The 13327-nt window shown below is 31.1% G+C and overlaps 1 protein-coding gene across 2 annotated transcripts; it reads left to right on the top strand.

Annotated features, from left to right (window-relative positions):
- Positions 1 to 340: 340 nt before the first annotated feature.
- LOC139523423 (ras-related protein Rab-13-like) lies at positions 341 to 11985 on the top strand. Of its 2 annotated transcripts, XM_071317457.1 has the most exons (7): positions 348 to 445; positions 2505 to 2571; positions 3830 to 3877; positions 6532 to 6579; positions 8264 to 8359; positions 9200 to 9325; positions 11065 to 11985. In XM_071317457.1, exons 1-7 carry the CDS (start codon positions 417 to 419, stop codon positions 11278 to 11280), a joined length of 630 nt encoding a protein of 209 aa, XP_071173558.1. In that variant the 5' UTR covers positions 348 to 416; the 3' UTR covers positions 11281 to 11985. The 2 variants fall into 2 exon arrangements, with proteins under 2 accessions (XP_071173559.1, XP_071173558.1); XM_071317458.1 differs by lacking the exon at positions 8264 to 8359 and having other exon boundaries at positions 341 to 445.
- Positions 11986 to 13327: the final 1342 nt, after the last annotated feature.

The raw sequence follows: 13327 nt of genomic DNA, 5'->3' as shown, positions 1-13327 counted from the left end.
TCAATTAGTCTTGATACTAATTTGAAAATTTATCTCCTAAAATTAAAACATTCAATTTGATAGAAAATAAGAAAAAAAAAGGTTATGTGAAATATTCAAACTGAACAAATCCCCCCATTCCTTCATACACACAAAACAGAGAGTAGAGAAGAAAAAAAGAACATAAATTTAATGCTTGTTATTTTTGCACAAGAATTTGAATTTGATTGGTATTTTTAACTAATTTGTCTGACAAAGAGACATTGGTATATTAAATCCATTTAAGTATTTTAATAATTGTTTACCTTTCCCTTTAAAGTATAATCCATATGAAAGTGTACTATACTAGATTTAATGAGATCCGATACATGTTCTAAACAGATCGATCACGGATGGCAACTAATAAACAAACTAGATATTAACCCTATATATTAGAAATGGATGGTAAACTTAAAAAAAAGCAAAGGTAAATAGCAAAGGATTATATTATTTATGACATTTATGTACAGGTACCGGTATTATGGTGCAGTAACTTTACCATTTCGGAATTCACCTGTTTATTTTTTTAAATGGTGGGTGCAATAAATTGAGCATTTATTTATGTATATCATACATATTTATTTATTCTCCTTCAGGAGACTGAGTATGAATATACATGCACAGAGATACAAAATAAGATATAATACAGAGCAATCGTGTTAAAAATGAGAAATTCATGTAAATAAAGATGTGATTAAAATACTATACGATAAACGAGTAAATAATAAATTATTAAGTAAATAATTGAATAGATAGAATATGATAGATAAATAAATAAATCGAATAATGTCTATTGAGATATTTCAGTTGTAATACATATCAAATTAACTGTCATATTCCTTGCATAATATATAGATAAACTTTACACATGAGTGCGTGAAACTGTCTGCATCGGCGGATTTTTCATACAGGACAAATTTTTCACTGTTACATGATAGCAGTGTTAGTGTCAAGTATGTGTCTTCCATAGTATGGATCTTTGCGCTAACCTCAATGGGTACAATATTAATCAGATCTGTCAAAAATAAGTCTCTTGTTGACGATACACTACAACATTGTATCATCAAAGTACTGAAGTACTGAACATCGGATGACTGTAAGTTCTTGTAGATGGTCACTAGCACTTGTCTCCGAAAAAAAATTCCCATCTCTATACATGAAACATGCGTTAATGTATAGATATATTTATTTTCTGGAACAAGTTCGTGTGTGGGTGATAAATTATACATGACAGAAAATTCAACCTAACCGTAATGACTATTATATTGTAGTGATACAAATCAGTACACTCTGGTTTGTTGTATACTATATTAATATTTTTATATTACAGTTACATGTATATATAATTTTCATTCTTTTGTATATCATTCTATACTACTACATTAATAATAATGCAGTACAAGTGCATGCATGGTGGACACTCTTCTGTAATAACTCGATGTTTCTAATAGATTGGAATTGAGTAGGCATTCATATTTTCCCGCAAAACGTTATATCTCCCATGCAGAGTTATTGGTCCTTGAGAGAGGGAAAAGATCGATAACCGATGGGAGATTGCAAACCTTGAGATATTCTTCCGCGTGCCTTAACACTTTTTCTGTACGTGTGCATAGATATTTAAAGACTTTGTACTTATATGCATATTTCTAACGACAATTTTTTTCCCCTGAACATCATTTAAACATTGCTTAGTGTTGAACCCTGCGTTTTAAATTGTTAAGGAAGCTTAAATCGAGGCTTAAATACTCGGATCAAAACATATTAAGGAATTTTGGTTAACATGCAGTAGAGTTCGGGATTCATTAAATTCTGATTTAATAACGCGAAAAACTCCGACAATTAATACATCATGCCGGTGGTAGCAATGCATTGCTTTAACGGACGCGAATGAACTTTTATGCGTAGCGCTAGGGTATTCTCTAAGTTAGCTACTAATAACTGTTACGTGAACGTACTATTTTATTGTACGTGAACTAACTGTATTTCACCACTCTCGGGTATGCAAATTTTAAAACGACGCTTTACTCTAGACTACGCGAAACAACAGTAACGCATTTCTCTAGCTATTGTGTCGAATATAACATTGTGACTACTAGAATGCATATGCGGATCAAGGTAAGGGGGCTAGGGGCCTAGGACCCCCCCCCCCCCATTTTGTGGAAAACATTGGTTGATTATATAGGGAATCACGAATCACTGTAGAATGACTGAAGCGGGCGCCCCTTAGGTCAGTCAGCAGCACCCCCTTATGAAAAGTTCTGGATCTGCCAATGGAATGGGCCTTAAAATTACTCTAGTCTATGGTACCGCTATGAGTTCAAACATGTTATTGACATGGTCATACACAGCACACTAAGACTTCCACATTGCCCGAATTAAAATTATGAACTTTAATTCAGATGACCACAAATCTCTTTTTATTTTTATAAGTTTGTAGAACCAGTTTATAGCCTTGCAAAATATAAAGTTTTTTTTGTTCATTTCAGACATTTCTCAATACTTGTTACGGGTTCGTCCGGCTGTGGGAAAACAAGCTTGATTAATCGCTTAATTGTAAGTACAATAACAATTCAAAACTACATATTTACTACTAACTCTTTAACTTCTCTATACAAATTACCTTATGATAATTGCATATTCATTTAAACATTATGTGGTATTAATTTTTCTCATTGTTGAAGGCCGTACGGGTATCTATAATAGCTATAGTTCTTAATTTCTGTGTCATTTGGTCTCTTATGAAGAGTTGTCTCATTGGCAATCGTATCACATTTGTTTTTTTTTTAATATTCACACTTTAAATATTTCAATTGCAATTCTCCAAATTATTTCTTTTCATTTGAAGAAAATAAACCGTTGGTTCAAGTTGAAGGAAAATAAACTTTTTTCAGAAAGTACGGTCTTCAACAACAGCATTTCTATTCAATAAGGATTAAAAAAAAAGTTTTCATTTCTGTTTGTCATGTCAATTACCCTTTTCTGTTAGCTGTTTTTCCAGTTTTTCTCTCTTTCTTTTACGAGTGAATTGTTTCGTTTATCATGGTTAAAATGATGTCTACTGTTGAACATTCAATTTGCATATTGTCTTCTAGATTTGATCGAAATGTTATTGTTGAAGACCTTGCTTTATGTCGCTTTTCGTTCATTATTTTGCACATAACCTAGGCCGCTAGTTTTCTCGTTAAAATGATAATTTGGCATTTCGTGACTTTAATAGATGCCTATACGGTATGGGTTTTGTTCATTGTTGAAGGCTGTACGGTGACCAATAATAGGTAACTTCAAATATGTCATTTGGTCTCTGATGGCAAACATACTAAATCTACTTATTTGTATAATGAATACGTTGTTCCTTTACTGTTCCTAATACTTAGTTTAGACAGGTAAAGAAGACATTGGGTCGTTAAAATTATTTTTTTATGTCGCACAGCGGGTGATGCATGATACATTAGCTAGAGGTATAGGAAGAGGGTTGAGATCTCACTAAACATGTTAAACCCTGCTGCATGTTTGCGCCATTCCCAAGTCATGAGCCTCTGACCTTTATTAGTCTTGTCTGCTTATAAATTTTATTTCATTTATATGTTTTGGAGTTTAGTATGGGGTTAATTTTCACTGCACTCATACACATTTCTGTTTAGGAGCCAGCTGAAGCTCGCCTTTTCATCATTATATAAAAAAAAAAGTGCGACGAGAAGATGCAAAACGAGACGTTCATCAAAGCTTTTGAAAAAAACTGTATAAATATATTCGCGCATCTATTTATAAGGCAATGTTAGAGCAATGTCGAAACTATGATTTTTTCTTTCAGAAAGATACCTTCAATAAAGAACATGTACCTACACAATATATGGACAGTGTAAGTAAGATGTATCAATAATTGAACGTATTACAATATTGAAATAATTTATTCTATTTTTGCTAGTTTGCAACCTACATTCTACCGTCGACTTATCATGCTAATTGTTAAAAGTAGTGTTCTGTCTTTTGTTGTTGCTGTAATTGTCTCCCCTTAAAGCTTCAAATTACAATAAAGTACTTATCACAGGAATAGCTACTATTCTGTAACACATATTAATGCCTTTTTGAAATAATGTACAAGAAAAGAAAATAATCGACGTATCAATGAAAATCATACAGTGGCTATACTGAGAAAAATAAAAGAAGAAAGGTCTGACAATTTGACAGTTGTCTACTATAAGTGACAACACACTAAGATGTACATTTTGAATGATGTTGTTGAGCCGTTAGTGAAAATACATGTCTTACTAAAGTATACTAGTCAACAAAAGAAACGATACACGACTTTGGAATCAAATTGATCAAAAAGTATTTAATATAAAACAAAATGAGATGCACTATTTTAAAAACTTTTCATTTGCCATGTATGTGTAATGATGTAAATCAAAATCTGTCGGAAAGAAACTAAATTTCGCGTAAATGATCACAGGATTCAAATCTATTTTTGCGGAAAATTGAAACCTTTCAGATTAGATATAAGTTTGATACCGTGTGTTTGAATTTCACTTTAAATATACTGTATATAGTAAAAAGTAAAATCACAAAAAAAAACTGAACTCAGAAGAAAATCAAATCGGAAAGTCCCTAATCATGGCAAAATTCAAACGACAAAACACATCAAAAACGAATGGACAACAACTGTCATATTCCTGACTTGGTACAGGCATTTTCAAATGTAGAAAATGGTGGATTAAACCTGGTTTTATAGCGCTTAATCTCTCACTTTGTATGACAGTCTCATCAAATTCCGTTATATTTACAGTGATGCGTGAACTAAACGACATACAAAATAAAATAGTCAAAATATGGGTACAGCAGTCCTCATCATGTTACAATTTTAAAAGAAACAATTGCTTCGCGTGTCTGACGTCAGAAAATTTTATACGTCACATATTTTTGTCGTTCAATGTTTATTCAAACAATTTTAAAATTTCACATGGGCAATGTTAGCATTTGGATCCTCAATGCTCTTCAACTTTGTACTTGTTTGGCTTTATACATATTTGGATTTGAGCGTCACTGATGAGTCTTATGTAGACGAAACGCGCGTCTGGCGTACTAAATTATAATCATGGTACCTTTGATAACTATTAGCATACAGATTTAAAAAATCAAAAGTATGTAAGAATTAATTACAGAAATAGACCGAGATTTGAAATGGTCCAAAAGTTCTATCTAGAATTTATTCGAATCCACAAATGGTTTATTTCACTACGTGATTAAATAGTTTTGACGTTTATTTATAATAGAAATATAACATAATGACATATTATAGAACAATAACACACTGACAGGATCTGTTAAAGTACAGAGTCACGTTATAAGAACCAAAGAAACACTAAAAGTCGCATATACAAAACACACCAGCAAAAATGAAAGATAATACAAACACATTGACGGGATGTATAAGTACCGAGCCACGTTAAGTGGATATCATAGAAAATAATCCAAAAGTAAAAGTAATATTAATAATAGAACAAAAACAAATGAAAGAACAATATAACACGTTGTGAAGATGACAAACAACGTCAGTACGAAGAATCTATACATCAAGACCATCATGTATTATTTGTGAACTCAAGTTAATACGGAATATTTATCAACAAGGTCTTGGAAAGGATAATGTATACATTTTACCGATTTCTTATGGGGCCGAATTTCGCTTTACAAATAAACCAAGAAACTGTTTGATTTTTAAAAACAAATTGATGGCAAACATTGTCTTTACCTTTAAATGAGAGGTTGGCATCATTAGTTGAAACTTCTGTTTTTAAAATTGTCTTTTTTTTTGTAATTTGGCCCAATGACGTCATGGAAGTAAAAAAAACATGTTTTTTTTTACACGTATTTATAGTTCTGTGGTCATTCGGTATTACCATTTTTAATATTGGTCGTATATAATGAAAACTTCATCTTGATTTCGAAAAAAAAGACGTGTATCGTTCTTCTTTTGACTAGTATAGTATAAAGAGTTGATATGCAATAGTAGTTTTCCTGTCAATGCTATTGAAGTTGGAAGTCTGATCATAGGTTGACATTCATAATTTCGAAAACATAGTATAATTATAGTGTCTGTTTAGCTTATTAAAACATACCAAGCTGACATTTCGAAAAACAAGACATGCGTTTCGTCTAACTTGTATCGCTGAAGTCAAAATAGTTGTACACCTAAAAAATAGCTAAGAAGTAGATTACTTATAAAAAAAAAAAAAAAAAAAAATCGAAATCTGATCAAGGCCAAATGTCTTTGGATGATGTATAGAAAATACAAGAATTTGGAAGGACTGTTTGTACTTACATTTTAAGAACAATGAATTAATATAAAGCAGACAAATCCATAATAACACATGTAAGAACAGAATTGAACCGTGAATTAACTGCTCTTGAACTATGAACGTACCATATAGAGTAATATCGACTAGTATTTTTATAATGTAAAGGTTGTCACCATAAGGGAAAAGCTTAAAATGATTTATTTTTGTATTTTAATAGATGCAATATGTTGCTCAAGTAAACGGAGAACGAATCCCTGTACAGATCGTAAGTATAAAGTATGTGCCTTTAATCAAAATTTAAGGAGTAGGGGAAATAAGGTCGATCTTATTTCGCCCAAATATCACTGCAAATTTGCAAGTTATCATACATATTCCTTATTTTGTCCTAACTAGACTTAGGTACAATACTTTAGGAAATGAAGACAAATTTCACAATTGTTTAGTAAAATGTCTTCATTTTCCTTGTTTTTCATTAAATTTAAGTTTTTTTTATTTAGATTGGCAAATTATGAGCGCATCCAAGAACCAACTTTATTTCTGTTGAGATTAATATAAGAAACAATTGAGCTTCTCTTAAATAATTTTGTTGTTTCTTGGATGCAAGTTTTTTACGATGTTTATATAATGGAAATAACGATGGAAAACTGTATGAATTATGTATTTTTTTTTCAATTTGCATGAAAATGTTACATATAATGACGTGATTGTGACATCATCAGATAAAAATTGCTATGTTTTTCATTTATATTTCTTGACTTTATGCTTTTCCAAACCTGTGTACCAATATGAAATAGTTTTCAAATATTTTATTTTCGATGGACAAACAGGCATTAATATCCTTTCTTCTTTTAGAAGCTTGTCTTTTTTTGGCTATTCCTTTCATAAAATTTCGTGGTGGTTATTTCATAGATTTAACCCTAAATCTTTTTTTCCCTTAAAATTTAACTTTGGCGTTAGATCAGCACATACATTTGTTTTATAGAAATACAAAAATATAATAGTTGTATTCATCAGTAGATCAAGAGCTCAAACACATCAAACGAAGGCATAACAGCTGTCATATTTCTGACTTGGTACAGGCATTTCCGATGTAGAAAATGGTGGATTGAACCTGGTTTTATAGCGCAAAACCTCCCACTTGCACAACAGTCCGATCAATACCTGCGATTTCGACTAAAATTGATATCCAATTAATAATATTGAATCCACATTAGTAGTTTTTCTATTTCCTGTATTACCTTAACTGCCAATAACTGATCTAACAGCTATACAATTTAAGGTTGACTCACGCGTAACATTGCCAAAACGTTTCAAGACAAATGAAGTCCCAATCCTAGCTTCGCTTGCCTTGAGCTACGATTTCTTTATTCAATATTTGTCTAAATTGATGATATTGTTCACTTTTATAGGTGTGGTACTCTTGGATAGTTTACAATTTGATAACATAATGAATATATTTAAAATGTTGTACCTCCGTACTGTATCAGATACCTTTTGGATTAATCTCAATTTATATTCAGATATTTATAGTTTGAAAATTATCTTAATTAATTATTCTACATTTTGTTTTGGTGTTTTAGTTTTTTTAACATTTTGTTTATAAATAATTATGTTTACATTGTTTTGTAGAATATTTTAGAAATGTGGTGCTCATTGAATAACGCGCATAGCGGGTTATTTAATACTTACAGCGTGTCCCTGCATGTCCACATTTTTGTTTATATATGATTTCGAATAGACAGAAAAAAAATATTACAATATTCCTTATAATTTTATTCTAAATGCCATTTGACATTGAAGTATATCATGAAAAAAAACGTTAATGACGTCACGGTCACATGACTTAATAATGTCTAGTTCCTGATAAAGAACATTATCTCAGCCAATTAGAAGACGTGTTATATCAAAATTAAATTATCCAATAATGAACATCATGCAAAACATTTCAGTCTGACACAGATGCAGATAGAAATTACGAGGGTTATTCTATCAATTACTATGCTACTAAGGATGCAACTATTATTATCTATGATATTTCCAACCAGGTAAGTTAAAAACAAACATTCTTTAGTTTTCTCGTTTGAATTGTTTTACATTTTCATATCGAAGCCTTTTATAGCTGACTATGCGGTATGGGCTTTGCTCATTGTTGAAGGCCGTACGCTGACTTGTAGTTGTTAATGTCTGTGTCATTTTGGTCTCTTGTGGACAGTTGTCTCATTGGCAATCATACCACATCTTCTTTTTGATATATTCTGTTCATGTCAATTCAACCTATACTATAGATAGATAAAAGAAGATGTAACCTAAAATAACGAAATATATAACTTTTAACATTGACACTTCTACAAAAATAACATAAATACAAAACAGACTTAATCAGGTAAAATTAATGTAAGAAAAAAACTTGAAAAAAAAAATACTCAGTGCTTTTCTTGATTCATAAGTAATTTTTCTGCATCTTTCTGCGCGTCTATTAATCCTAATAACAAAGATGAAAGGAGGAATACATTACAACCTAAACCGCAATATTTGTACATGCTTGTCCGAAGCTAAAGACATATGTAACACTTTAAAGTAATTATTGTGATTTCGAGTCATTATCTTAGTACTATAATTGTTCTTTTTTTGTTATGTTGAAAATATGGCGTTATTGTCTCTGATTGTTTCTGTTGAATATAAAATATCGGTATGATTTAGAAGCTAATAGAAAAATTTCGATAATGAGAACGAGAAATGGTATAAAATATCTATATGATTTATTAAACTAAACAATTGTTATACTCGTAGTGTTTACAATGTATTCTTCTTGAAGACATGTTGGTGGTCGGTTTGTTGTCTCTTTGACACATTCCTCATTTCCAATCTCAATTTTATTCTTTCAGGAATCTTTAGAAAATGTGACGGATATTTGTGAACGATGGGAAATATTCAGTCCCCGTAAAAGTGTTGCTATTCTTGTCGGGAACAAATCTGATATGAAGCGTGAAATTAACAAAGACGACGTGGAGGTATATTTATTGATTAAACAAACAGAGGTTTTATTTTCCTAAGACAAAGTTGACAGTACTGTTGCATACTCATTTTTGTGTTATCACTTTTACATTTAAAATTGAGAATGGAAATGGGGAATGTGTCAAAGAGACAACAACCCGACCATAGAACATACAACAGAAGAATTGCACCAATAGGTCTCCAATGCAGCGAGAAACTCCCCCACCCGGAGGCCTCCTTTAGCTGGCCCATAAACAAATATATAAACTAGTTCAGTGATAATGGACGTCATACATAACTCCACATTATACTCAAGAAACTAGAATAAAAAATTATACACGACTAACAAAGGTCTCAGAGGCTCCTGACTTGGGACAGGCGAAAAAATGCGGCGGGGTAACTTACATGCATCTTTGAGTCCACGATCGTGAAGGCTTCAATTGCAAAGTTCTTCTGTAGATGAAACTAAAAAAGCAATTTCATGAAGTGATTTGTAACGTTTAATTGACTTGTAAAAATTCCAATTTTGAGGTGTTAAGTGAATTCCAATTTTAGAATATGGCACAATAGGAAATACAGAAGGATTAGATGAGCTGAATAGTCAAGCAAGCGCCAAAATGCATAATTTTCGCTATCGAAAAAAAATTGTTAACAGGGACTGTCATACACAGCTACTTTTGCATAGGTTCTATTTCTGTACCCAAAATCTGTAGTACATGAAATCTACTTTTGATATTCAGTACTATTTTGTTACTTAAGAATAATTGTAATATTTAGGTACCTATATTTTAAAGTACTTGATTTGTACTTCAAATTTAAGTACTACGGATTTTTTGTTACACGGTTACATTTTCAGCATTTTGAAAGTTTGTCTACTTCAAATCTCTTATAGTTATGATGTTGAAACAAGGCATACTGTGATCATTGTTGGTATTATTTGTGTACCAATATTAAAAACAAGTACTGGGAAATACAAGTACCTAAATATTACAATAATTCTAAAGAAAAGAAATAGTATTAAATATTGAAAGTAAATTTCTAGTACTACAGATTTTAAGTACAGAAATAGTACCTATTCAAAAGTTGCTGTGTAGTAGAGAATATTACAACAGTGGAAACCGCATTCACAACAAATCTCATATCGGTGCAATTTGGGGGATTGGGGGTGGGGGAGGAGGCGGGAGTCTTTTATCAGTTTAATCATCAAATGAATGATCAACACCTTCAGCGACAATGCTTTTGGAACCAATATATACTCTGTGCAATACACCGAATCCCTTTTTAAACTGAAGATTCCTTCAATTAAACAACCTTTTGTTTAAGGAATAAAGAAATTATGAGTATCAATGTCCCTTTGGTATTTTTCGCCATTCTTTTAAACATTTTGACAGTTCAAAGATGATTTGTATTTTATTACAAACAAAGTATTTCTAGATGAGCAATGAAGTTGCTTACAGAAAAAAAACTCACTTTATTAAACGTTCTACAAAAGGACACGGCACCGACTGTAAATGATTCCTTTGTTCGGAACATTTTTAAAATATAGCTTGTAACTTGAAAATGTTATTTCTCAAGACTCAATCAAGGGTATATGTACTAGTATATAAACAGTTATAACAACATAAACATGTATACAGAAACTGTATAAAGTATATATTTAATGAAATATATATTGTATTATAACATCTACACGTGTACGACAACTATTAAATTTTTAGGAATGTATTTTAATCAAGTTATTTTTCATGTTTTCTAGATTTTTGCAGAAAAGAAACATATACCTCACATAGAAACAAGCGCAAAATTAAATGAAAACGTAACCGAAATGTTCATGTCAGTAATCAAACGACTTATAGAAAATGGCGGTGATGGTACAGGTTATTATGATGATTTTGATGATAGTGATGATGGTGATGATACTGTACCTATAACCTCAAAGAAAAATAGCAGCTGCAGTTGTGTTATAAGTTGATAAATTAACTAGATAATGTTTTGAAAACTGGACACTGTCATCAAGACAAGTGGATCGTGAACATATCTCAACTATTAACTATCATACCTCTAGTGTATTTATCGAATTATAATAATGTTTCTTCAATGAATTAAGTATATGCTCAAATGAATTTGGTATGCATGATCTTGATTCCGCGCCAAATTTATGTATAAGCAAAACATTTCAACATATGCTAAATTGATTTTAGCTTTAACTAAAATGAATTCAGTTTATGCTAAAATGAGTTTAGCTTATGCTAAAATCGTTTCAGCATAAGCTTAAATTGATTGAGCATATGCTAAAAGAGATAATTATGACCCTGATTCCGCGCCATAAATATGTTATCGTTTTAAGGGCAGGAGAAGAACAAGAATGGCAAATGACAGACGCGTTATATAAAAACCGTAATAATCAAATCATTCTCGTTTTTATTGTTTCATAAGAAGTGGAGATAGAAAAAATTTCATGCAATAAAAGTTGTCCATACATCTGTATTATATGTACTTATGGCATTTGGAATATGAAAAAAACAAATTAATTAACGGTTTAATGTTTCTCTTAAGTCAATCTATATTCCCTTAAATAGCTATTGTCATGTTCTCATGATTCTTATGTTTACGACAGGATGCTGATTCTAAAAATACAACGTTTTTACTCAGAATAATAAACATATGATTGACTAGATATACGTTCTTTATTGCTTTTTCGTCCGTATTCCCTTTTACATGAAAACTTGTTACAAAGATGTCTTTGATGCGATTGAAAAATTAGATCATAACATACTGCATTCATCTTTACCTTATTCCTCATGGTAAACTTTCCTTATTTGTATATATATGAATAAAGGCAGAGGAACTATTCCTACATTCAAAAATCATTTAATATAAACTAGTACACTAGTTATATGTATTTAAGCATATATTTTTCGAAACTGAACCTATTCATATAACAACTTATTATAATTGTAACCTTGAACTAATAACATGATGTAATGTGATTAAGCTTAATGATTTTATTTTGGATAGCAAGTTAATGTCCAGCAGAAAAAAAGATATCTACGATTATAACATAATAATTTGATATACACAAAAATAATGGGTTCTTTTGATCTACACGCAAAAAAGGAAAACCGCTTTATTTCCATAGAAAAGCTTAGCTGAGTTTACGAAATATTGTACCATAAGATTGTGTAAATTATTCTCCTCACTAAATCAAAATATCTATATATATCGTTAGCTTAAGCACAAATGAATAAAACAATATTAACACTGTAACTGAGAAAGCAAGTATTTAAACAACAAATAAAAACAAACGTATTGATATTTAAAACACGATAGACTGTTGTTTATACGACATAGCATGTTCTCAATCACCCAAAGTTTTTACACTTTACATCATGTTCTCAATCGCCCAAAGTTTTTACACGACATAGCATGTTATCAATCGCCAAAAGGTTTTATACGACATAGCATGTTCTCTATCGCCCAAAGTTTGATAGATTTTGTCAAAATGCCCAAATTGACAAACCAGTTAAGATAATACAAGAGACTGATATTGAAAACTTTTGACATCAAGCTGAACTTAAATATTTTACTCAGCTTAATAAGCTTGTTAAGATCATACATCAGCTCCTAATAAACTTTATTAGAGGAACAACTGGAACATAGTTTCTAAGGTTTTTCACATGCATCCCTCAAACTTAAACAATTAAGAAACCAAAAGTAAAATCACAAAAAACACTGAACTCCGACGTCATTGCTACAAACATAGAAACGAACTATTTGATAACAACTGCCATATTCCTGACTTGTCACAGGACATTTTTAGAAAAAAAAAATGATGGGTTGAACCTGGTTTTATGGCTAGATAAACCTCCCGCTTTTATGGCAATGGTAAAAATACCGCTATATCGTTCTTTCAATAACAGTAGTTACTGGCGTGAAATACCACAAAAAATAATTACCATTTCGTACCATATGGAAAGATGCTTCGCCATTTGTACCATATGGAAAAATTGCTATACCAT

Source organism: Mytilus edulis, chromosome 5 (assembly GCF_963676685.1).
Source record: "Mytilus edulis chromosome 5, xbMytEdul2.2, whole genome shotgun sequence".
NCBI classification, from domain to species: Eukaryota; Metazoa; Mollusca; class Bivalvia; order Mytilida; family Mytilidae; genus Mytilus; species Mytilus edulis.
Note: the sequence above shows the minus strand (reverse complement) of the source record. Positions and strands in the feature narration are given on the sequence as shown.